This window comes from Sorex araneus, chromosome 3, assembly GCF_027595985.1.
Source record: "Sorex araneus isolate mSorAra2 chromosome 3, mSorAra2.pri, whole genome shotgun sequence".
Lineage (NCBI taxonomy): Eukaryota > Metazoa > Chordata > Mammalia > Eulipotyphla > Soricidae > Sorex > Sorex araneus.
Genome location: NC_073304.1, coordinates 208,362,737 through 208,389,812, shown reverse-complemented (window position 1 = coordinate 208,389,812; position 27,076 = coordinate 208,362,737). Strand labels below are relative to the sequence as shown.

The 27,076-nt window shown below is 43.6% G+C and overlaps 1 protein-coding gene across 1 annotated transcript; it reads left to right on the top strand.

Annotated features, from left to right (window-relative positions):
• PCTP (phosphatidylcholine transfer protein) lies at positions 1 to 25,199 on the top strand. Its single transcript, XM_004608887.2, has 6 exons — positions 1 to 241; positions 14,295 to 14,412; positions 17,523 to 17,602; positions 21,000 to 21,171; positions 22,050 to 22,117; positions 23,751 to 25,199. The coding sequence occupies exons 1-6, from the start codon at positions 101 to 103 to the stop codon at positions 23,820 to 23,822; spliced, it is 651 nt and encodes a 216-aa protein (XP_004608944.2). The 5' UTR covers positions 1 to 100; the 3' UTR covers positions 23,823 to 25,199.
• The last annotated feature ends 1,877 nt before the right edge of the window (positions 25,200 to 27,076 follow it).

Genomic DNA, 27,076 nt, shown 5'->3' with positions numbered 1-27,076 from the left:
ACCAATCACACACGGGACCGGCCTCTCGCCCCGCCCCTGAACCCACACCAGGTCTGTCCTTATCCTCCCCTGCGGCCGGAGGCACCGCGGCTGAGCCAGGATGGACAGTGCAGTCGCCTGCTTCTCGGAGGACTCGTTCCGGGCGGCCGGCGCCGAGCTGCAGCAGGCTTCGCTGACCGGGGCCGAATGGACGCTGCTGGTGAAGTCCCAGGGCATTCACATCTTCCGACAGATGGACAAGGTAGCTGCCGCCTTGCCGGAGGCCAGCGCGCGTCGGTCCCGAGGCGTGCAGGAGGCCGCCGCCGCTGCCGCCGCGGAAGTCGGGGAGCGGGGCGGAGCGAGCGCAGGGGCGGCGCCTGGGCGCTGTCTGCTGATTGGGCCCTCTCGCTAGAGGCTGCCCCCAAAGGAGGAAGTGGTTTGCTAGGAATTCATTGTAGAGTTAAATTATGGGCCTGCTCATTTTTCCAGGCCCCTCTGCACTTGCCTATGAGGGACCGGGGCCCCACCCCGCAGTGGTGTTTGGATGCCCTAGAGTTAGAATATAGAGGAAATAAGGCTTGGCAAGAGGTGGGATGCGAAGGGAGACCTGGAAGGGCAGTGTTGCTTAAAGGACCTCCTATCACGCCTATTCCTGGCATTTTTACTAACTTATTTGGGCTTCTGTCCCTTCCTTGTAAATTGCCCTAAAAAGTTTAGTCTGGAGCTTCAGGGAGAAAGGGTAACCAAAAGGACAGGAGGAGTGGGGTTATTAAGCAAGTTCTTAGAAGGATGACATCGCACCCGAGGTTTGTTCCTCTATTCCTGGGTGCGGTAGAAGTTACCTACCGCACAGTAGTTTAAGTCACTTTCAGGCAAGGTAAGTGAGAGCGAGGCTTCCTGGCAGAGGGCGTGGGTTATCGCAGGCCTTTTATAATTCAGAACAGAACAGATCGTGGATGTTAGTGAGCTGTTCAGAGTTGCCTTTTTAGCGAAAAAGTAATTCCATTTTGGCGGCATCAACTACGACTCTCAGTAGGGCATGCTGCTCTGACATTCCAGTGACATTGATCTCCCAGTGACAATGATCAGCCTGTCATGATGGTTGTTGTCAAGTGGTGACTTCATGGTGGTATAGCTTCATTTATATCTCTATTAAAAACTTTAGGGAATGTCAAAAACATCAAGGCATATTTTCCTATTTTCACTAATTTTTTTTCTCATGCATTCCTAGAAAGGTGTGTCCCACGCCTGCATTATACCTTGGTACTATAACTAACCATTCACCCAACAATGGATGAAACTTTGCTGTGTGCCAGGGCCATTGGATAGGAGAAGAGGAAACTCTTATTCTAGCAGGCAATATTAATTTCTTAGTGTCAACAGATTGGACATATTTTCAGGCAAAATCCATTTCTCTTTCTGCTACTCTATTTCATTTTTCTTTGCCACTCATTTCCAAACAATTGCCAGGCATTTCTATTTGACTGTTTCTATTTAATCTGACTCCAGATGCATCCCCTTCTGTCATGAAAATATGCCATTTTGGGTGGCATCTAGAAGTATAGTTACTTAACTGGTTTCTCAACTGTGTATTCACTCATCGCATCTCCCACCCTGGGGAAGCCAATGGTGACTGGCAAGCAAAGGAAAAAATGAGGGCCAGGCTGGTTGGTCTCAATTGCAGTTTTTTCTAATCTCCTCTCCATTCACTTCTGATTTTCCTCCTGCTTCTTCCTCCCGCTATGCTATTTCATTCTCCTTCTCGATCCCCCATCAATCTCCTTCTCGCTCTCTCCTTCTCTGTCTCCTCTCCCAGCCCACTCTTGCAGTCTAGATAAATCCCAAAGCATGAGGGGTTGGGGATTACATATAGGTGTGGTCATACAAGCAGCAGAGGTAAAGTCTTTCCCTTAGAGGAAGCTTCTTCTAGGACAGATTCTCATTCAGCAGGACGACCCACCCAAGAGTGGAATCCCATGGTTATGTTTCTCCTCTCCTTAACCAACAAACATATTAACATTCATAATAATTATCATTTTGTATGGACACAGTAAGAGATACATTAAGCTTATAGAATTGCTCTCCTGGGGTCATCTCGATCTCAGGCTACAGTGCTCAGGCCAGATTAGTCTTTCCTATCCCTAGCAGGGTCCTAGTCTCGTCGTTGCTTTTGGATCATGACAGCATTTGTCCATGACCATGTTCTCAACTTAGAGTTGAGTATTGTGGTGCTTTGGCCTGGCTCATTTCGATGCCAGGGTAGCTCATAGCTTGCCCTGGGTCCATTCAGTCCCTCATTGGACCCTGCTTTTGGGATGGTAGAAATTAGGGGCAACTGAGGCTTAAGTCAAGGAAGCAGATGCCCTGGAGTGCGTATTGTTCAGAGACAATTTACTCCCAAGTTACAAAAGCATAATACGAACTGTCTTCCTTTGTCCATACAAAAAAGGACATTGCTTTAAAGTAAACTACTCAAAACATATAAGGAGAGGAGAAAGGCAATATTAACTTACAATACAAGTTCAATGTCTTAGAAGGATCTGACCTTATAAGTTAACAAAATCTGATTAGGGGGAAAAGGTGATTAACTGGTTGGGGAGGAGAGCACAGAGAAGAGGTTACAGATAAACAAAGAAATGGGAGTGACTCAGGAGCACTGTGATGGGTCTAACCCGATAAACCTAAGCTCCCTGTGGCAAGGGAGAAAGGACTAACCAGTGTTAACCTACAATCAACCTTCCCTTCCCTGGTCCCCTACATGCAACTTCACCCACCTGAAAAAGAATCTGTGATCTTATTACTTACACTTATTATTTGTACTTCTTTTAGCAACACTGTTAAATGTGGAATTAATAAAATAGTGGTGAGGACTTTTGTAAGAGATAATGCACTACATGCTTTCTGCTGTTCTAGGCACTATTTCAAAGCTTTCAGGTATTTGCTTCTCAGTCCTTACATTGGCTCTCATATCTGGGTCTTTGATTGCTACCTTTTCCCCTATTTAGAAATGAATGCATAGAAAGGTTACATTGATTGCTCAATACACCTACCACCAACACTCAGCCACCTGGCTGAAGACCTGTGCTTTGAACAGGCACCTCCATTGCGTCTCTGAAAGAAGGGGGTGTTATTAGTGAGTTGCACTGAATTCATTTGATTCCAGTTCTCGTTTCTAGCTTCATCTTCCAAGTGTCATCCAGACCTCCTGGTCTGCAGGCAACCTAGATCATTCCATCTCTCCAGAAGGTCTGTGAGTTTTGCTTTAGGGCCTTTTCTTCCCTAGTGTTCACATCTCACAAAATCTTGATGTACCTTTGGGGAAGCAGAAATCAGGCATTCTTTATAGCTGTAATTACAGGTTAGATAATTATATCTGTAATAACATTTCACAGATTTGGTCCAGATGTACAGCTTTATGCTCTTTATCAGGTGGCTTCTTCCCCAAAAGCAGTCATGCTGCTCGTTCACTTATTTCTTCTGAATGAATAGTTGTTTACTGAGTGCCGGGCACATTGGAACGAAGACTTGAGACTCACTCATGAACAAGGAAATAGATTCCTGTCTGTAGGGGTTCAACTCATCTTTTCTGCCATCACAGATTCTCAGCAAGTCCAACCCAGAAAGGTCCTTAGATTCCTGGGGTGGACTGCTTCTTCTTTAATGAAATGAAGACAGAGAGAATAAACAATGTGAACCAATCTTAGGAATCCAGTTCCTCCTATGTTAAGTCAAATCTTTCTTTGCTATATCATTTCTTCTCCTCTTTATTTTTGGGATGCCTTTTACTTTTATAAACCTTCCAAACTGCTGTCATGCTGTAGCTCTTATCACTTGTCTATCTGGGACTTTGGAACTTCTTTCTGGTCATTAAATTCGATGTAAGTTGAAATTGGCATTATTGCATCTTCTGTAGGATAGCATATCATAACCACCTTACTTCATATTTGGGGGAAGAGAGGAGCATTTTTCTTCTGAATTCCCTTTGCTTCATTTTCTCTTACACCAGGGCTTCAGATTTTTTTTCTGAATTTTATCTTAAGTCAGGCTTCTCCTCATTAAGTAGTCCTTTGAATTTTTAATAAGCTCCAGAGTGAATAAGCATTTCTTTCTTGAACTTTTTTTCTCTGTTATCTTGCTTTGGAGAATTGAGTTGCTCCATAGGTATTCTGACATCCATGCTTATATTGCAGTTTAATCCAGCACTGAGCAACCAGAGTAAGTACAGGTCTATAGAGGTGAAAGGTAAAAAGTGCACAGGTTGCCCTCATTTCTGACCAACTGTCTGCTAATTGGGAGGAATTCCATAATCCTGCCCTCTCAGGTTCAGTAATTTACTAGATTCACTTAATTTAGGAAAATGCTATACATAAACGTTTTATAATTATAAAGAAAATATTGTAGAAAATGGAAGAGAAAAATTAGGAGACACAGGGTGAGGTCTGGGAAGGTCTTCCGTGTAGAGCTCCTGTGACTTCTCTCCATAGAATCAGGGACATGGCATTCTTCCACACATCAGTGTGTTCACTGCCTGGAAACTCCACCCAAGCTTTGGTATCCAGACTTTTTATTAGCCTTGGCCCCTCTCTTATTTTACTTTTTTTTTTTTTTGGCTTTTTGAGTCAGACCCTATGGTGCCCAGAGGTTACTCCTGGCTTTGTACTCAGGAATTACTCCTGGCAGTGCTTGGGGGGCCATATGGGATGCCAGGGATTGAACCCAGGTCGGCTATGTGCAAGGCAAATGCCCTCTCTGCTGTACTATTACTCCAGCCCCCCCTTTGTCATTTTTCATCTTGACAAATCTATCTGACCGTTGCTGTAGGTGAGTCCAGACAAGGTTATTCTTTGTCATCTTTGCTGTTAAGTCCTTAAATTCCTCCAGTTCAGTTGAATAGAGTATACTTGTTTGGACCCTATAACATAGGGTCATTGATCCACCAAACTTTTGATAATTTTTTTTTGCTTTCATTCCTTAGATTCAACCCCTTTTATATATGTTTAATTCATCCTATTTATTAATAACCACCTAGAGATTTCCATTTAGCTGGAATGAGGCCCTGGATTCTTCCCACCAGCTCTTCCCATTTTCTTTTTATTCGCTCTCTTGTTTTTGATATGTGTCAGATCCATTAGGAGAGGCTAGGGCTGATAATCCAATAAGGCTTCTCTTTTGAGCCTGTGACACATTCCCATGCAGAAGGGTTATAAGTCACCTGTAGGTAAGGGAAATGAAAGCCTCTGTGTCTGAGTACTTGCCATGACCTGAATAAAGGAAAGTTTTAGTCAGTGGATACCCAGTCCAACATGGCTTGCATGCAAAACATATGAGTCACTTTGTCTGAGGTTTATCACTTAGAATGTATAATATAGGAAGAACTAGACAGTTTCCCTTCTCAGGTCAACCCTACAGTGGATTTCAACCAATTGTCCACCAAGCTGGCTTTTCCCACGGGAATAATCCTCTGTGTACCTGGATCATGTGGAGAAATCTCTGGTCCATGGTAAGCTGCTCATAATCTCAGTGCTGATGAGGAGAGGTACTGTGATGTGTTCTGAAAAGACAAAAATGTGTTCATAGGGTCTTACATTTTCCACATATATATGTATTTTTAAACAGATTTGTAGCTTTTTTTTTAAACCTTTTTGACTAATACTGAGTGCTTTTCTTAAACAGATGGCTTCTTGGGATAAACAGTATTTTGATTGTTTTTTTTTATTAAATCACAGAATTTTAGACATTAGAATTTTGCAACTTTCTTTGAACCCATTTTGTGTTTCTTTTCCTTCTTTTTAATGCTTTCTCTGCTTATTCTTCCTTCCTTACCTCTCCCCTCCCTTTTTTTCCCTGCCAGCCTGTAATGATATTAACTTACTGTTACATGGTGATCTCATTTACACGACTCTGCCTCCAGCACCACCAGAATGGTCGTTGAAAAGTGAACTGCGTTTCCTGATGAGAATAAACCCAGAGGGTATATAGTGACATAGCAGGTGGAAAACACCTCGAAGAAAATAAAGTGGGATAAAGGGCTAGAGAGTACAGGTATGGAAGCTGTAGTTATGGATCTGTGATGAAGGATTCTGGAAATAATACTTAAATATGAGACGGAAGCCAGGTAAGAGATTATGTCATACAAATGTCTGGAAAGGCGTGCACCTGAAAGTGTGCCTGAAGCTCAAGCACATCAGAGTCACCAAGAGAGGTTTGGAGACAGCACCAGACCCTGCCTTAGAGTCTCAGACTTAATTCGCTTGGCTGGTGGGTCCTTTGGAAAGATCCCCTTTCCATCCAATGGTTGATTAGTCTATTCGGACATATGTGTGTATATGTTTGATGTACTTCATAATAAAAATTTTAAAAAATGGTTCACAGAAATGAAACCGTTTCTTTGTTTCGAGAGTATATTGTTGTTGCTCCACACCCACTACCAAAGTGTGTGAAGCATCGTGAAGGGCACTGGAGCAGGTAAGCCTCGATCTTGCGAAGCGGCCCAGAAGCGAAGACTCGAAAGAGGGAGTATCTGGGCAAAGTTGGCAAGAACAGGGTGCCAGCCAGCACCAAGTGTTTGGCCTTGAGCCTCACTCAACCTCCTAGACACAGAAACTGTCACGTAAGCTTAGCAGGAACTGACCGCACAACTAGCCTTGAATGGGATTGCGCAGGGGCAAAGCAGAGGAGGAGAGCTGATAGGCCAATAATACTAAATTTTATGTGATTGGACCTTCCTGTAAGCCAAGACCCTCTAAAAGTATGTGTGTATTTGGCAATAAAGTGAACAGGCATCAGCTGCTCCCAGAGGGTCATTCTCCACACGCCTGTCATCCTTTGCCACACGTCTGCCCCAACCCGGTGTGTCGCATGACCCGGCACATTAGGGAAAAACTGCTCCCCAGCGAAAGTGCCAGTATACTGATCTGCTGGTCTCTTTCAGGTCACTCCATGATAACCTCAGTTCTGTCTCTGGAAACTGAAGGTTTGTTTTCTTGGGACATTGCTGGTCCCTGACTTTCTTTCTTTCTATCTCACATAGGAGTGAGATTATCTGGTATTTGTCTTTGACCTTCTGATTTATTTTGCTTAGCATAGACCCCCCTCCAGTTCTACCCATGATGTAGCAAAAAGCAAGTTTCTTTCTTTTTTTTCCTATTAACTTGAGTGGTATTCCACCGTCTGTATACGACAGTCTCTTTATGCACCCATCTGCTTTGGATATTTTATTGTTTCCATATCCTAACTATTGTAAATAGTACTACAACAAACTAAGGGGTGCATATTTTTTTTTTGAATTAGAGCTTTTGTGATAGATACCTAGGAGTAAAATTTCTATATCATATAGTAGTTCTATATTTAAAAAATTTTGAAAGACCTCAGGCTGAGCCAGTTTGTATTTCCATCAACAATATATGAGGGTTTCTTTTGCTTTACAATCCACCAGCACTTGTTTCTTTTTCCCTTTTTCTATTTTCTTTTCTTTTTTTGATGACACCGGACATTCTCATATACAGTGGGACTTATAAGAAGTTACATGTGCTTTTGCAATAAAACTTCCATAGTAAATTAGAATTTTGGGGGGTTATATTTTGGAAATGGTGATGGTGGTGTCTAAAGAAGGGGTTGCTTAACTTTTTCTATAGAAGGCAAATAGTAATTTTTTTAGGCTTCATAGGCTGAGGTAAATAGAGAATATCATATGTAGCCATTTTAAAATGTAAATACCATTCTTAGACTGTGAAGTGTGAAAAAAAGGGTATGACAGTTTTGGCAATCCTCAGTCTACATACAGTTGTAGTAAGTAATTGCTCCCTCATTCCCGGGTTTATGGGCCTATATAAGTCTCAGTTTCGGGGCTGGAGCAATAGCACAGCATGTAGGGCGTTTGCCTTGCATGCAGCCGACCCGGGTTCGATTCCCAGCATCCCACATGGCCCCCTGAGCACTGCTAGGAGTAATTCCTGAGTGCAGAGCCAGGAGTAACCCCTGTGCATCGCCGGGTGTGATCCAAAAAGAAAAAAAGAAAAGTCTCAGTTTCCTCGCACGTAAGCAATAGAGGACTTCAGATAAGCCAGAGTTGCATGGGGAGCCAATGACAGGGTACATTTTAAAGCATCTAGTAAGTTAATGGTATTGTGTTGTGAATGATAGCCAGGGAGACCAGATGTCCCAATACACAGATGCCAGACTGGGTGAAAAAATTTCCCACACCTCTTTCATTCTCAAAAGTGTGACAGTTGGAATGATAAATCATACGTTCACCCAAGTTATAGCCATATGCACCCTGGACAGCTTATTTCTCTAATGATACGTTCACAGAAGCCAACTACAATTTCATAGCAATATCACAGACCGTGAACTCTGTTTTCAGATCACTGGCTTCAAGTCCAGGTTTTGCCATCATTAACTGTGTGAACTGGAGTGAATTTTACTACCTTACAAATATTTTAACAGCTCTAAAAAGGTATAATTTATATATCATAAAATGTGTTGATTTTGAAGTGTACGGGTCACTGATCTTGAGTGAATTTGTGGAGCGATACCACTTTCACCACTGTCTAATTTTAGACCATTTGTGTTACCCCCAAAGAAACCGCTTGCCTATTTCCAGTCACTATTCCTGCTCCTAGTAACAGACCACCCACCATTCATCTGCTTTCTGTCTCTATAGGATTGCATTCTCTGAATATTTAAAAAAGAAATCCTTAAGACTAATTTATCTAAAAACTGGGTATGCACCACTTCCCATGACACACATTATCCTTTTGTGCATTAGGTAGAACATTCTACACGTAACGCTCAGCCCCATGCCTGGTATTGAATAAGCTATCAAGGACTAACTTCTATTTTACTCACCTAACTACCATCCTTAGGGATTAAACCTATTACATTTCCTTAGATTTAAAATATTGAATCAGATGTACTCAATTGTCTTTCTTCATATTAGGCATGGTACATATTTTCCGAAGCCATTTGCAGTTTTGACCCCTGCTATTGAAATAAGTTGTCCTTAATGGAAAAAACAAAAGATTGACTTTTTTTTTTTTTGAGAATGGAGAAGGGTTTCCAGGAAGTGCTCAGGTCTCCAATCAGGAATTCTCAGCTAACCGAACTGGTGATTCAATGCAAGAAACTGAGGACGCAGTGCTGCTCAGAACTAGTGGTGCTGGAGACCACCCCGGGCTATCCTGGTCATACTGGGGGGTCACACTTGGTAATATTTGAGGGACCGTGTGGTGTCAGGCATTGAACCTGGGTTGGTTGTTTGTATGCATGTACCTTACATTGCCAGGTCAGGAATTCAATGTAAGGACCCAAAGATATGGTGCTGCTCAGGTCCTGCAGTGCTGGGGGTTATGTGGGTTACCCCAGTGGCTCTTGGGATCCTCTAGGGCCATACCCAGTGATACTCAGAAGACCCTGGATTGCAGGGCATTGAACTGGGGTCAGTTTCATGCAAGGCACACGCTTGCCCCTGTACTATCTCTCTGTACCCCGCATCTTTAATTTTTAAGGTAGCTTACATATCAGCCATTAAAAAAGAAAAATTGCACAGATCAAGCTGACATTTATATTTGTTTCTTTCAAATTGTATGAACAATGATACCCAGTTCTGATGAGATGTGCCATTGCTTTCTTACCAGAATATAAACTGCTTCATACTTTTCAAAAGGTCCAGGGACTGGAGACATAGTATAGTGGATAGGGCACTTGGTTTGCACTTGGCCTTCCAGGTTCGAACCCCATTATCTTGTAATGTCCCCTGAGTACCACCAGGAATGATCTAGCGTACGGAGCCAGGAGAAAACAGTGAGCACAGCTGGGTGTGACCCCAACACAAAGTTAAAAAACTAATAAATAAAAATAAAAAGTTTTATACCAAGTATAATTGCTCTAAAATACTAGTCCTGGGGCTGGAGCAATAGCACAGGAGGTAGGGTGTTTGCCTTGTATGCGGTCGACCTGGATTCGATTCCCAGCATCCATATGGTCCCCTTTGCACTGCCAGGCGTAATTCCTGAGTGCAGCAGCCAGGAGTAACCCCGTGCAACGCTGGGCGTGACCCAAAAAGAAAAAAAAAAGTCCCCTTTACCACAAAACGTCTAAGGAAGCTTTAAGATTGAAAAACAAATAAGTAAAGAATTCTGGGGTGAAGTTGATCGACATGGGAAAATATAACAATATTTATAGCCAGTATTTAGAAATGTTAATAAAAATAATAAGATTGTGATAACTCCATAGCTTCGATGCAGTGTATTTGAAATAAAGTTATTGGAGCCAGAGAAATAATACAGGGATTAGGGTACTTTCTTTGCACACACTGACCCGGATTTGATCCCTGGTACCACGTATGTTCCTCCAAGCAACTGCCAGGAGATCCCTGAGCACAGTGCCAGAAATAAGCCCTGAGCACTGTTGCGTGTGGCTCAGAAACAGACAGACAGAAAAAGAGTGCTGGTGCTGGGGACTTGGTAGAGGGGGCAGAGGTGCATTCTGCAAGCTTTGATCCCTGCTCACCCCACCCACCCAGTTTAGCTCCGTATCCTGGAGACTCCCTCCCCAGCACTCTGCTGGGTGTGGCCCCTAGTCCACAGGACCTACAGAAGGGGCAACCACAGGCAGTAAGTGACCCCCAGTCCTCCTGAGCACTGCTTGTGCATCCCACCCTGCCCCCAAGAATGTAAGTTGTTTATACCATACCATTTCAATATTGTAACTTAAGAATACTTACTTGTGGGGCTGGAGCGATAGCACAGTGGGTAGGGCATTTGCCTTGCATGCGACCAACTGGGTTCGATTACCAGCATCCCATATGGTCACCCAAGCACCTGCCAGGAGTAATTCCTGAGTGCATGAGCCAGGAGTAAGCCCTGTGCATCACTGAGTATGACCCAAAAAGGAAAAAATAGAATACTTACATGTATTTGTTATTTATTAAAACAAGGTTATTTATTTTGTAAATATATTTATTTAAAAGACCTATGTTGGGGGCTGGAGCGATAGCACAGCGGGTAGGGCATTTGCCTTGCACTCGGCCAACCTGGGTTCGAACCCGGCATCCCATATGGTCCCCCAAGCACTGCCAGGAGCAATTCCTGAGTGCAAAGCCAGGACTAACCCCTGAGCATCGCTGGGTGTGACCCAAAAAGCCAAAATAAATAAATAAATAAATAAATAAATAAAGACCTATGTCCCCAAAAAAGCTATTTGTCCTCATGCTGCTGTGTTTTCTCTTTATTTTTGTTGGCATTTTCTAATTATTTTTGTGATCTTTTAAAAAAGACATTCTGTGTTTTTATAAGATAACATTAAAATGCAACTATGTTTGCTGTGATCCTTTTTTGTAAAGGAACAGTGGATGAGAAAGTGCTTTGATCCAAGAATTTGGGTGGAGCTATTCCGCACTTGAAAAATACATTTTCTTGATATCTTAGGAAAGGTGTTACTGAGCATTTTGTTCCTCCGGAGTTCTGGCATTTCTCAGTTCTGCCACGAAGGGAGTGTTTAAAGGAAGTCGTCACAATAGGTCATTCTTCTGTGTTCACGTACTTATGTCATTCTATTTTTCTTTTCCTAGAGGACTTTCTGTTTTTCTTGTCTGTGACATGTATAGGACTGAGGTCACTAAAGGTTGTGACCGCATTCTGGAGGAAAAGGAACCCAGTTTAAGGAAACAGTATGTCTTAATTTATCCAGATAACCAACCCTAATTCATGTAAGGTTGGGAAGATAATGATCTCAACACATATTTTTTGCTCAGTGCGTATAGAAAATGCACCCACCCTCCTTTCCTAAACAAGGGGTTAACTGGCTGTGTTCCAAGGTGTATTGAAATCTGTGGGAATAAGAGTATGTGTTTGTGTGTAGGACATTCCCTCCTGCACACAAATACATACAAATTATCTTCCTAGAAAAAGAGACTTCTCCCCAGGCCTGCCCTCCATAGAGGTGCCCCTGGCACAACCCAGAAGGCATCTGGTCTACTAGATTCTCATTGCTGGGCATCCTGGGTGTAAGTCACATACTTTTAGAGCTAAAAAAAGGCTATAGGAATTCAATTTTGGCTTTGCCTTCCAATATCTCCACTCCTACCCCCATCCCAAGCTTTCCCACACATCCAAGATTCCTATACTGAGATGTGTTTATTTCAGAGTTAACAGCACGAGAGTTGGAAAACCCTGAAGCCTCATGATCTCCAGGAAGCTCCATGTTTAGAATTGTGTCATTTATATTCATGTCTTTTTACTGAGCAGCTTGGTAAAACAAAAAGGACATAGCTGGGCACTGAAATTAAGCTAATAACATCCTTTATAAAACAAAACAAAACAAAACAAAACAAAAAACTACACAGATTCACCATGTTTCTGTTTAACATAACCTAAGTGACTGGTGTGGTGTTAAGAAGATGGCTTTATTATATTTATTTTGTTCACTTTTTCACTGAAATGAAGAGTCATTGGCTTGATCATGATAATAGACCCTTTAATCAGGAATTAGGTTATTGCTCTGGTCAAAGAGAAATGTATAGCAGGACCAATTCCAGTGCAGCACTCTTTCAGACAGGCTCTGACTGAGAGCAAGGAAACTCTGCATTTAAGAATCTAGAAATGATCATTTCTTTCTTTCTTTCTTTCTTTCTTTCTTTCTTTCTTTCTTTCTTTCTTTCTTTCTTTCTTTCTTTCTTTCTTTCTTTCTTTCTTTCTTCCTTCCTTCCTTCCTTCCTTTCTTTCTTTCCTTTCTTTCTTTCTTTCTTTCTTTCTTTCTTTCTTTCTTTCTTTCTTTCTTTCTTTCTTTCTTTCTTTCTTTCTTTCTTTCCTTTCCTTCCTTCCTTCCTTCCTTCCTTCCTTCCTTCCTTCCTTCCTTCCTTCCTTCCTTCCTTCCTTCCTTCCTTCCTTCCTTCCTTCCTTCCTTCTTCTTTCTTTCTTTCTTTCTTTCTTTCTTTCTTTCTTTCTTTCTTTCTTTCTTTCTTTCTTTCTTTTCCTTTTTGGGTCACACCCAGTGATTCTCAGGGGTTACTCCTGATTCTGCACTCAGGAATTATTCCTGGTGGTGCTTGGGGTACCACATGGGATGCTGGGGATCAAACCTGGGTCGGCCGCATGCAAGGAAAACGCCCTACCTGCTGTACTATCGCTCCGGCCCGAAATGGGCATTTTTCTGACTGAGAGGGATTCTGTGATTTGAACCTGGTGTTTCTTCCTGATTTTCTGTCTTTCTATATGTATTATTATTACTTGTCTTCCATTTAAAAGAGTAGTTGTTAAAAAATTCTCTCTTGAAATGAATAGGATTGATAAAATAATGTTTGGGGTGTCATTATGCCCCCAGGGATGTCTAAATCAGTAATGTGATCCCTGATGCTGGCTGCTTACATGGCACACCAACTTAGAGGTTTAGTGAGCACCCAATGCTCACAGTAGAAAGTTGCTGTCTTAGAAAACAGAGCTCCCACCTACCTGGCTGTTCAAAGGCTCTTGGATTCATCCACAGTTCGCTGCTGCCTCTTTCCCAGCCGCCAGACTGCCACCAACTCCTACTGACAACGCTTCCCAGGCATACCCTTAGCTCACTGATTTCCCTCCCCCACTGCCATTAAATCATTGCCGTCTCTCATTGAAGCATCATACTGGTCTTCAACCCATCTTCTTGCTCCATTATGATATTTTTCCTACCAAGTAGCATAAATCATCTCTAAATGTTCACCATGTTTAAATGTGCCCATTGGTTTTCCAGAGCAGTTAAGGCAAAAACCTTACTACTTTGACTTACAAAGCGCTCTCACCCTCTCCCTCTTCCCCCCCTTCTCCCTCTCCTCTTCTCTCCCTCCCTCTCTCCTTCCCTCCCTCCCACTCTCTGTCTCTGTCTGTCTGTCTGTCTCTCTTGCTCTCTCTTTCCACTCTCCCCACTCTCTGTTCTCTGGACCCCCAGTGTTCTGATTGTTAATGATGTCTCAGGGCTTTCCCCTGCCAGAAATGGGCTTTATTTCACATTTTATGACTGACTTCTGATATTTATAACAATATTTTTGATCATTTTAACCTTCCTGTGGTCCTTTTCTTTTTTTTGCCCATGTACCCCTTATCACTTAATCCTTCTTAAATCCTAATCACCAGGATAGTGTTTGTAGTTATCATTACCATCAACTTACAGTGAAATAGAGGCCTCCTGAGATCAGGGCCTTTATTTGCTTTTTCACTGTCTTGACACTGGCATCAGTGTGTGATGTGAATATGTCATCCTCAGCTATTTTTCATGCATGGTGGAATCCAGCTTTCTCACAATGGGGAAATCACTGGGCTGTTTCTGCCTGTTCTGTTTCATAGTCATCCGGACTTTATGAGTACAAAGTCTTAGGTACTCTGGAAGACTGTCCACCATCTCTTCTGGCCGAAGTCTATATGGACTTAGAGTACCGAAAACAGTGGGACCCGTATGTTAAAGGTGAGTGATGCCTACAATTTGTTTCTTAATCCATTAGAGTGCTTAATCTGTTGCTGCTGTAATTTCTGTCATGTCATTTTAAGATGAAGTGTTCCATCACATTCCTAGGATTTGTTCCTTGTATACTGTTAGTTTTATTCTCTTCTTTCTGTGTTTTTGTATGTTTTTTACCACTGAGCTATTTCTCTGCCCCTGTTCCCATTTTAAGTTGGTTATCATGCCGTATATTGGTAATCATGGAAAGCTTCTTCGAAGAGGTGATGTTGAGGTAGTGCTTTGAAAGTTGAATTAAAGGTTTGTAAATGGCAGAAATACATCTATGTAAAGAGGGGAGAAAGCAAGGAGGTAGGTAGTTCTAGGGTACTCCAGGCTAAGAAGAAACATGGGTAACAATGGCAGGAAAATATTAATGAAAGTCATGATATATTCAGAAACAGTAAGCAATTTTGTATAGTTGGGGTGTTGGGAAAGCAGAATCCGAGGCTGGGATTGGAAGGAGCATCCAGATCCCAAGGCCACTGGTTTTTTTTGGCGGGGGGTGGGGGTGGTGGTCGGGCCACACCTGGCAATGCACAGGTGTTACTCCTGGCTCATGCACTCAGGAATTGCTCCTGGCGGTGCTCCTGGGGACCATATGGGATGCTGGGAATCGAGCCCAGGTTGGCCGCGTGCAAGGCAAATGCCCTACCCGCTGTGCTATCACTCCAGCCCTAGCGTGGCCACTCTTAAGCTACAGTTCTTAGATGTAAGTGGCAGAGAGTGAGTGAAAGGCATTAGAGGAGGCTCTTCCTGCCTCTTAAAGCTATGAGTGACTCTGCAGTTTCAGCCACAGTGGAACTGAAGTATCAGGTTAACCAAGGGGATGAAACACTGAAAAACTCCTAGAGCCGGATCTCTTGGTTGCCAAGTAACAGAGAACTAAGGTTCCAGTATGAAAAATGGAGAGTGATTATGAGTTCATTGCATTGAAAAGTCTATGAATTTCTGGTTTCCAGGATAGCTGCATCCAGTGCTTAAAACAGTTTTCCAAGCAGATGTTTCTTATGTGTTGACCTAATTCTTAGGCAGATTCCTCAGTCAAGGCAAAGATGGTCACCAGAAGATCCAGGCTTCTATTCTAATTATTTAAACAACCCAGAAGGAACAGGAATGAGAATACCACTTTTGTACTGTTGGTAGCCAGAGTCATGGATTGGCTCATATCAGCTCAGTTGGATCACATGCTTATACTCTGTGGACATTTGTCATTGTTTGGGCAAACCAAGAGGTGTTTTCCATTTACCCTTCCCATTTTTGGAGATTTTTGGTATCATCTGAGGGAGAATTCAGGTGTTCTCTGTTCCAACCTCCCTAGTAGTGTTGGCTCAATCATGGAATAAGATACTGCTAATAAGGTGTATATCTGGCTCCACTAGGGGGTAAAGCAATGCAAGGAGACAGGCGCAGGCAGCATGTAAAATCATGTCTCCAGAGACTGTCATAGCTGAGACAGTCTGATTTGGGGTGAACCATCCCAGGGCCTCTGCTGTGTTGAGTTTGGCATCATCAGCTTGAACCATGCTGTTTGGTCCAGTGGTAGCAACAGCATGACTTCTCTGCCAGGGATTTGTGCTGGAGCCTCCGAGGTGAAGGGTAGAGGAACAAGCCAGCTTCATTTTCTTCCTTGTAGCAAAGGGAAGAGGAGTTTCTCTCTGTGGGTGATCAGGGATCTCTTAACCACTTCCTGGCAGTAGAGATGGCGAGAGCCAGCTTGAAACTTTAGAACTCTGGAAGTTCTGAAGAACTCTGAAAGTTCGAAAGCTAACTGTGCTCCTCCTGGATATTTTGGAGCTTCCTCAGAATCTTTTCTGCACCACTTCTCTGATCTCAATTTCTAGAATGGTCCGCTAAGACTCTCCCCAGATGTAGCACAATCACCAAGCTTGGGTTTGCTCATTATCCCTGAAGTTAATGTCAGTGCCCTCCTTCTTGAACCGTATAGTCAAGAAGGAGGAAGGAGGTGTCCTGAGGGATAACTGGGACTCTGGCCTGGGAAGAGGAATCAGTGTGCAGCCTCCCAAAAGGGACCATATCTTCTCCTGCTTTCCTTCCTCTTAAGGACTGGCTTTTGCTCCCGTGGCACCGTGGGTTGGCAAGCTGTGGAATTTGTGGTCTGATTTTAATAAGCTTTCTTGGGGCCAGAATGATAGTATAGCAGGTAGGGCATTTGCCTTGCATGCAGATGACCTGGGTTCTATCCCCGGCATCCCATATGGTTCCCCGAGCACCATCAGGAGTAATTCCTGAGTGCAGAACCAGGAGTAACCCCTGAGCACCACCAGGTATGACCCAACAAGCTTAAAAAAAGGGGGGGGGGTGCTTTCTTCAAATTCCAAACTAAAAGATCCAGTTTCCCGTATCAGTGTCTCCTTAGATTGCCTCAGCAACTCTTCAGTGGTTAGGTGGGAGCTGACATTGGATATAGGTGTCACGAAATCTCATTGCTCTCTCTTTTTCTCTGCACAAGTGAGCTGCTGTTTGTACACAAGAGTGTGAAAAGGGCATTTTGGTCCCAGATGCCTGGTTCTCATGTAAAGAGACAGTGAGAAATAAGAAACTTAGGGTTAGCGTGTTTCTGGCAGGCTTGCCCCTTTCTCAACTGTCCAGGAAATACACTGCCAGCTCTGAAACCTTCATTTCCCATCTGAATCTCCTAGACTGGGCGACTGGCTGCAGACTGACTGGGAGGGGTTACTTTTCACAAGGGAAGAGAGCCAAGAATCAAAACTATTGGTACTGCAGTGCCACCTGGTGGTTACCCTGGTTTAAAACCCCTCTGAAGTGGAATTTTTGGATCCTGGAGTTTGTTTTATTGCCTTCAGAGACTGTTGCCGGTGCCCTACAAGTTTGGCCTAATTCTTTATTTTTCATCTTGATTTCTACTAGGATTTACCTCTAGACAACAATCTTTCAGTGGTAATGAGTCTACCTAACTTTTGTCTAGAATTCTGTGCCTTGGGAGTTAGTGAATTATCATACCCTAGAGGTTGTCATATCTCGATTTCTTATTTACTGGACCTCAAAAGGTTTCTGGAGGTTTCTAAATTCATTTTTTCCCCCTCCCTCTTTAGAACTCTATGAAAAAGAAGTCGACGGAAAGACTGTGGTCTACTGGGAAGTGAAGTACCCCTTTCCCCTGTCCAACAGAGATGTATCCTTCTGGACCACATGCCGTTACTTGGCCTTCTGAGTATTTTGGTATTCCATCACCCAGTGTTTGTGGAGCTAGTTTTTACCGCAGGTGTGGACAGCAATGTCTGATGGTTCTTCCAGAAAGACCTGTGAGAGCTTTTTGTCCTTTTGCATTTGCGAGAGTGTGGTTTCTGGGTCTAGCCACATGGAGTGTCTATCACGGTGGAGAGTTTCATTGGAGAGAAAGTCATACTTGCTTGAGAACTTTGCTAGGCCTTGAAACTGTTGAGTCACAGAATTGGGGCTCTGGGAAGATCTTGATAAGGATTGAGTCACATATTCATATACTCATATCCATAGTAGGAACCCAGAGAGGTAAATGACCAATAAGTGGCGGCTGGGGACAGGAACTCAGGCCTCTTATTCCTGGCTCCCTCTGTCACCACCACCACCACCACCACCACCACCACCACCACCTAGCCTCCTGCCTCCTGTTTCAGTTGACCCCAGGGTGACCCTTCCTTGACTCTTTACCCTGGATGTATCTTCCTTCCCCTCCATTTCCTTGGTTATGAAATGAAGTGGCTGAGTGGAATGAAGTAATATTTAATTGATTTTCCAAGGGTCTCAGAAATCCCCTTAACGCTAGCCTGGGAGCACAGGATAGAAATTTGCTGGATGTGCAGCTGGGAGTTTCAACTCCTTCACTGTCTTCTTCAATCACAGCAGCTGAGTGATTTACATAGTGAATTTCCATGCAAAAGCATCTGAGCAGAGTCTTTTGGATTTAAATCATTGAATTATATGATCATGGGAATCTTCTCTAGCTCTGCCACAGTATAAGTTAATATGTTTCTAAATACTTGAGATAGGGGATATGTTTTGTGTGTGTTACTTGTGTCTGGTGTTGTTGTCTAAGTGTATATATCCTAGGCTCCTTGTAGATGATAAACTCTCTAAAGATTTTTTTTTGGCACAATTTCCACTTCCTGCTAGCTAGTATATGTCTATACTATATACATTTAAATAAGTATTTGATTTTACTTAGATTTTTACAAAACCCTTAGACTTGGGGGCTGGAGCGATAGTACAGTGGGTAGGGCGTTTGCCTTGCATGCGACCGAACCGGGTTCAATTCCCAGCATCCCATATGGTTCTCCAAGCACTGTCAGGAGTAATTCATTGAGTGCAAAGCCGGGAATAACCTCTGTGCATCGCATCACTGGCTGTAACCCGAAAAGCAAACAAACAAACAAAAGCCCCTTAGACTTTATGTGGTTTTCTCTAATCCTGCCATTGACTGTGCAAAGTGAGAATCATCTTAACTTTGGAAACTGAGGCAAAGAGAAGTTGGGTTTTTTTTTCACGTTCACAACTAGTGAGTGGTAGAAGCAGGTTTGGGGTCTAGTCCAGCTGTCTGTGGACTCAGTGAACCTGACCAGAGCATGGTTCTACCTCTTGGGTGCCCCAGGAACCTGACTGCAGATGTGTTCTCACTAGCACACATGTGGGCTCCTTAAAGTTCTGTTTGGTATCTTTCCAGTGCTAGCAACTCCATAGTGAGTCTTTAATCTTCCCATCTGCGTGTGTTTTAACTCTAATGGGGTCGATAAAGTCTTTGGGGGTAATGGGTTCCAAAGTGGTGCTCAGCTAACTGGGCCAGTGGTTCAGTGCAAGGGCCTGAGGACACATTGCTGCATGGACCCTACAGCGCTAGGGCTTACCCAGGCCACCCTGCCAGTGCTTAGGGGCACCTAGGGACCTCCATGGTTAGACCCAGAAATATTTAGGGTCTTTGTTATGCCAGTGATTGAACGGGGATTGGTAGCAGGCGAAACAAACACCGAACTCTCCACGCCCCAGGGTTGTTAAATTCCTGAGAACAGACTTGTGAAATAGAAAAGAAGATTTGTTTTGGAGTGATATATCCCTGGTTGAGTATATTCCTTCCCTGGTTTGTTAGAGGGCCTTTTAATCTGAGTCCACAATGAACTTGAACTTCTTTGGGAATATTGTTATATGGTACACAGACTTTCCAACCCTTCAAAGACCTTGTCAGTTGTCATCAGTAGATCAAGTTAAGTTTCCCTCAATAATTTGGCCACAGGTGGCCAATACATGAGCTGAGTCCAGTGTGGGAGAGAATGGGACAAATTTGCTTCTAGGGAAAAAGTTAAAAGCTTGGAAGAGAGGAAAGTCAGTTCCAAGCCACATTATTTCTTCCCTAAAACATTTAAGAACCTGACTCATTGGTACCTGGAGAGGAATCTAAATAGAGGATCTAGTGTTTATGTATCCCTGTAGGGTGCCTGAATGAAAGGGGGAAACAACTGTGGGTTCCATAGAGACTTGGAGGAGGCATGCATGGGGTTGGGGTTGTTTCTGCGTCACAGCAAGTGTGATGTGTTAGGAAGGCTTTTTGATTGTTCCTGGCATTTCTTGTGTAGACCTAAATTTCTACCATTTGAAACTATAATGAACATATTAAAGAGATGAGCCCTGTCTGGCTGTGAAAGTTTGGGAGCTAGATCTGGGTTCAGATTGAGATTTCATTACTTTAGCTAAAGTCTGAGATCTTTGACAAGTTTCTCAGACAAGATCTGTGAGCCTTAATTTTGACATCTGTGAGATGGGGTTACTTAATATCAAATTTAGAGAGAATTTGGTTCAAAACTAATGCTATATGTAAAAGTTTTGCGGTATATATGACATGGTAAGGACCCCTTAAATGTCCTCATTGTTCGTCAGGAATTAATTGCTGTTCTTAGAATAGCACCCTATGGTTGTTTTGTGAATGTCTACTAACATAAAGTAGGTTTTGCTACTTAGGTGAATCAGTATTAACCCAGAGTGGATATCTGTTTACTAGATATTCAAGTACTGTTAGGTCACCTGCTATAAGCCACACTGCTTAACCATTGTCTGTGCCTAGTTGATCATCAGAGCGTTGAGTAAAAGTAGAACATAGTGAAACAAGACTGTCGTTTATCACATGCTTACTCAACTCCTTGCATTCTCTGCCTTGCTCCCACTGCCCCACATAGTTACTTTTTCTCCTGGATTGGGAAACTGAGTCTCAGAAAAGGTTTATGAACCTAGACCCACCCTGCTGGGAAGTGAGCAGTGATGCATCATGATGCCTTCTGGGAAAAAGGGAGTATCTCAGTCCCCTCTGCTTCCCATGATTAAAAGCAAGAGAGGCAAGTAAGTAAGGCATGCTCTGAAACCAGAATCCTCTTGGTTGGGGTACTTATCACATAGTTCTGGAAGGGAAGCAGGGCAGTGAGTGATGGTAGGAGGGAGTAGAGGCCACGTGGGCGGTTTCGTATCACACTTTTTGGCTCTGGGCTCTGGGGGCCACGTCTGTGTAGGTCTGAAATGCAGGTGTGGAGGGCATGCCTTGACTGGAGGCGCAGTATGTCTACATCCGGCAGCGGCGAGACCTGGATATAGATGGGCACAAGATCTACGTGATCCTGTCGCAGGGCGTCTCTGTACCACAGATTGCTGAGAGAACGGGAGTGATCCGGGTGAAGAAATACAAGCAGACCCTGGCGATTATGAGTGACGGCAAGCAGGGGAGTAAAGGTAAAGCCGGGTCCTTCCCTCAAGGCTGTGCTCACGGTGGGCAGGTCAGAGGATGGAGACTTTGCCCCTGCTCCGAGGTCAAAGAATGGGCCCCATACTAATGGATCAGGGATGAACTCACCCCTGCAGCTTTCCAAGCTGGGCTAGAGGGCCAGGTGTTTGCCTGGCCTCCCTCTGCTCTTGGTGGATGCTTCTGTTGTTCAGATGAAATCAGAGCAGCCCGGCAGAGTGGAAAGTTTGAGGAATCATGGCAGGCTGGTCCTGGCCAAGCCTGGGGTGGGGGGGTGAGAGACTGGCAGAACCTGTCAGAAGACACAGGGTCTGTTCACAAGGGTGTATGTATTCTCTGTCTCAGTCTGTCCCAAGTTCCTGACTTCGAGGGGAAAAGGGAATGGGGTTGGCGGCCACTTGCTGTTCTGGAGTGAAGACAGCCTGCATCTCAGGCCAGATGTGAATACCTGAACACCATGTCTGATGCTTCTCCATCCGCCACCTTGATAGGAAAGAGATTCACTTTTCAGAGTCTCTGTTTTATTATTTAGAAATGTGTTTAACTTCTGTATTTCTTCAGGATTGTAAGGGTTATTCAGTAAGAGATGTTCCAGTTATCTACTATCTTCCAGGTGTTTAGACCACTGCAGACTGTGCTTGTGAGATTGTGATTGATATATCAATATATATATAGTATATATTATACATATATATTTGTCCTTTAAAATAGGCAAGGGAGAGAGAAAAAAAATTCTGCATTATGTTTTAGCTCCCGCTTACTTTCTAGGTCTAATATGAAGAAGCAGAATTCTCAGGGTTTGTGGCTGGATCTTTCTAAAACATTTTTTTTTTCATCCTTTTCAATTGTCCTTTCTTTCTCTCCCTAGTTTCCATGTATTACTTCGATAACCCGGGTGGCCAAATTCCGTCCTGGCTCATTAACTGGGCAGCCAAGGTGAGATCCCAGGAGGCAGGAGGGGGAAGTGTGCTTGACAAATGTTGACTTAACCCATGGGGCTGTCGGGCTGCAGAGACACACTGTCTCAGGCCTAATGAGGCTCTTTTATGAAGCAGCTTGGTTGAGTGACTCCAGCGAGGACTGGGGCTGCCAACACCCAGGATGGAGGCTGGAACAAAAGACAAAGGATTGTTGGCTGGAATGCCAGGCCCTCCGGACTGCTAATGCCCCAGCTCCCTGCCAGAATCACTCTTTGGAACCTCCGGACAATAGTCTGCTCCTTGTAGGAACAATAGCGCCTCTGGATTCCATCTCTGCTTAGGAAGGAGTAAGACAGACCAGACTGGCTCTGGAGACAACCAGACGCGTCCAGGCCCCAGGGAAGTTACTGGTTTTGTTAGGGTGGTTTTGTGTTTCTGGAGGAAAGGAAACTGCAGTGGCAGTTCACGTCACTAGCGAATGCCTCGGAGCCTGGAATTGCGGGGCTCGTTAGCCTGGCTGGTACAAATCCCACGTATTGGCTGGGCGCAGCAGAGCCTGGAGAGAGGGAAAAAGCTCACAGGCTTGGAGTCAGACTCATGTGATTTTGAATTCCAGCCCCAGTTTCTGACTGTGTGTGTCATCTAGGGAAACCATTGATTTATCCCCTTTAAAAAGTAGACAGAGATACAACTTAGCTCATGGACTCAAAGTAAATTAGATCACGTTTGGGGAAAGTTTTGCACAAAACTCGATAATAACTAAGTCTGTCCTACCCTGACCCGTCCAAATCCTTACCATTTTCTAATTCAGTTAGGAATTTTTTTTTCTTTCCATTTCTTTGGCAGAGTCCTGTAACTCAGTCCAGTCCCACCTCCTGTCCCTTTTCTCTTTTCAAAAAGTATTCAGTGTCCATAGGAAGATTTTACTCATTTGTGGAATATAAATTAACAGAATGGGAAATTAACACCCCAAATTATTAAGTACTGGGAGGATTACTCCACAGCTTAGAAGCCAGCATCACATACTGGGGGAAAAGGTACTTCAGATAGAGAAGGGATGACCAAGTAAATGGTGCTAAGAGGATCTGCTTGGGATGGGAGACGCACCCTGAAAGCAGGCTATAGACCGAACATGATGGCCACTTAATACCTCTATTGCAAACCACAACACCCAAAAGGAGAGAGAGAGCAATAGGGAATGCCCTGCCACAGAGGCGGGGTGGAGGAAGGGATGCTGGAACCGCTGGTGGTGGAAAATGGGCACTGGAGAAAGGATGGATACTCGACCATTGTATGACTGAAATGCAAGAACGAAAGTTTGTAAGTCTATAACTGTATCTCATGGTGATTCACTAACAACAACAAAAAGTAGTCAGTATCTCTCTGAAACAGCTATTTTATTTATTTACTTATTTTTACTCACAAGTGCTGATACAAGGCAGTTTCTTGTATCAATGCCTGTGTCCTAGGTCTTACTTTTTGCCCCTCTCTGTGGCAACGCTCTTTGGATCTTTTGAAACCTGGGCAGAGGCCACCAGTTTTCTTCCAGTATTCCCCGTGTCATCTCTGTTCACCTCTTGGCCACACCTCAAAGAACCCTGAGCGTCGGCTCTGAGGACATGAACCTGACTGTTTCTTTTGCCTTGCAGAATGGAGTGCCTAACTTCCTGAAAGACCTGGGAAAAGCCTGCCAGACCTTCCCCCAAAGAGCACCTCAGTAAAGGAATTCAGAACCACACACCCACGGGACGATGTCTCCAGAAGGGCTCCCCCCTCTCCCGCTCATGCTCAGCTGCCTGTGCCCACCTCAGCACGTCAGCACGTGTCTGCGGCTCAGTCCAGCTCACCCGCCTGCTTCCTGTCCCACTCTCCCACCCCAGGACAGGCTGCCTTGAATATGGGTCAGATCAGGGAAACCTTTGCTTGTTTATGTTTTAAAAGGGAAGTCCTCCACAGGGAACACAATCACTCCATTGTGCCTTTCCAGGGGGATGGGTGGGTGGAGGGACAACAAGACGGGCCGACCCCAGCCAGCCGGCTCCTTCCCAGAGTGGGATTTCTTGCAGTGTAGTGGGTGGGGCCTCTGGTGTGGCATTCTGAGCGGACATTGATTGTGCACTAAGATGGGAAGACTAGGGCAGCGGCCCCTTTGCTTGTGCTTTTGGTGACTTGCTTTGATTGAAGCGACCCTCTGTGAAGTCTCGCCCGACTCCTAATTGTGAAGGGTCACTAGCAGTTTTGGTATCCAACCACTTTCAGACAAGTGGTAGGCCTGACTGAGCACAAAATGTGGTAACTGGTTCTCCTCGTGCATGACGAGGTTTTTCCCTTTTCCATGTGGCACTAAGGGGAAGCCATCCATGTCTCACTAGCCAGGCATTTTACTGGAAGCGGAGGTGCCATTTAGATGACTCTGGCAGTCAGCAGCAGCGAAGATGCTTCATCTGGGGTTTGGTGTATATGCAGTTAGATGCATTTCCCTTCAGACTGTTGGGAGATGTTGAAGATAGACCGGCTCATGGCCAGGGAAGTAGTTAATTTGTAGTTTGGTGGTCTGTCCCCTTTGCTGAGGAATTCTACCTAAGTTTTCTGCTTCTTCTACCTCAGAAGGGCTCCCAGTTTTCTTTGCTTTCTTCCAAATTGTAGGGAGGCAAACTATTCTGTGGCGAAAGGAAGAGTCTTGGTAATCTCAGGGAAAAAAAGTGAAATACTACAGATGATGGTACTGAACTTTGACTAGTGGACTTAGAAATTCAGAATGTAAAGCCAGAAGTAAGCTCTTTTAAATAAAAAAACAATTGACATGTATATAACATTTAGGTGATATGTTTACAATACTGTTAATGTTATGGTTTAATGTACAGTTACTGCACCCAACCACCAAAGTGCTCAGGAACCTCCACCGATGTCCTTATATTACTTCTAAACCCACCTATTCTCCTCTCCCCCTGCTTAGTAATCTTAGTTTTGTAATTCAAGGCTAAGGATTTGTCATCATTCAGTACTGTCTATCTCTTTGTTTTGTCAGAAGCAGATGATTTATTTAAACAAATACCTCACTCTCTTGGTTTTCTCTCTGGACCTAATAAATGCTTATCGACTTATATTTGTCTTGTTTGCAGCTTCTTTCCTATCTTAGTAACCTGAATCAATTACAAGGTTCTTTGATTTGCAAGTTACAGCCAACCTAATTTATGGACCTGGACACAAAATTGGATTTTAGGTAGGCTCGATGGTATGTGAGGCTGGACATAGAGTTGCCTCAGGTGGAGATGTTACAGGTTCTCAAGCTGATCATAGAAATCAGCTCTGATATCCTTCTCATTTTCTTTGATTTTTGGATTGTACTGGGTGGAAGGATTATTGCTCACAGCAAAAATAAAATACATTCTCCCAGGCTGACACCCATATAGAGAACTATATACGTATGTACGCATGTATGTAGACACACATATACACACATGTAAAATTGTCACTATTATAACTGAAGTTTAGTTTTGGATGAATCTAAATTTAGTAATAGCAATCGAGTTGAAATTTAATTTACGAAGTCACTAGAAAACACAAGTGCTAAGTCTTCAAGCAGAGAATCAACATGCAGTGGTGTCAAGCAATCTATCTTTTAATAGCATGCAATGATTTAAGAACTCCGAGAATGCCAGTAATACCACATTTCTTTGAAGGACAGAGGATGAAATATCACAAAATTAGCTATTATCAGTGGAGTTAAAACTTTTTGACATTTATACTTGCTACCTTGGAGACTATCCTAAGTGGCACTGAAATATGAGGGTACGCAAGAACCAGAACCTCTAAGTTGAGAGTAAACACCAGTAGTGCAGAAAGTGTGGTACTTAGGCCTGAGTGGCTACAGATGATTGTCTGGGTTGGGGGGGGGGGGAAGCAGTGTTCCATGGGGCTGGATTTACCATTTCGAAATTATAAATTTATTGTCATTCTGTCTTAGTAACCTGAATCAATTACGAGATTCCTTTTGTCTCTCTGAGAGGTAATCTGCTCTTTGTGAATAGAATTATTTCACTTTGATTACTGACCCCTAGGATATTATAGAGTAGACCTGCAAATGGTAACTAAATGAGTAAATAGGTTATTCAAAGAAGATTGGCCAGTCGACACACTCAGAAGACTAAACCCAGCTAGATGGAAGTCTGATTATATTAAATAAAATTTCAATAGTAACCTTAGTAAATAGTGACATCCCTAATTTATAATTTTTTGGCAGTTCTAGATTTCTCACCTTCCTTTCTTTCTTGAAGGTCGCACTGTCGCACTGTTGCACTGTCATCCCACTGTTCATCAATTTGCTCAAGCGGGCACCAGTAATGTCTCCATTGTGAGACTTGTTACTGTTTTGGGCATATCAAATACGCCATGGGTAGCTTGCCCGGCTTTGCCGTGCATGCTAAGGTTTTTTCTTGCTTGAGAAGTTGCTTTGCTGGTGTGGCTACATTACTGTTACAGAAATGGTGCAGTTTGGAGTGAGTCCAGTAGTAATTAGTCAGGCTCTCAGGATTTTAATGACTAGAGTAGCACTATTAACGATGCTAATTTTTTTTCCATAGGCAAATTGCCAACACTGCCTAACAATGCAAAGTTTACAGCCACCTTAGAACTGTGGAGTTCCAGCAGAGGGTCATGACCTTTTCCAAGGGTTCCATTTCACAGAGAGGTCTGGCCTGATTCCCTGGCTGAGATTCCTCACCCAGAATCCCCACCTCAGTCTAAAATACCTGCGCTTCAAAACTGCTTCCCAGCAGGACTTGAAAAAGACAGAGTGACAAGTACCCACTCAGCTCACATGGCTGGCAGCAACCATCGAGTGATTCCAAGAATTATCTTTCTAAACTTTGAACCCTGCCTTCACCTAAGACAAACTCCTCAGAGGTCTGGCATCCATCTGGCAAGAAATTTGGTATGGCAGTTCACTGAGTGGAATGGACACATCAGGCACTCC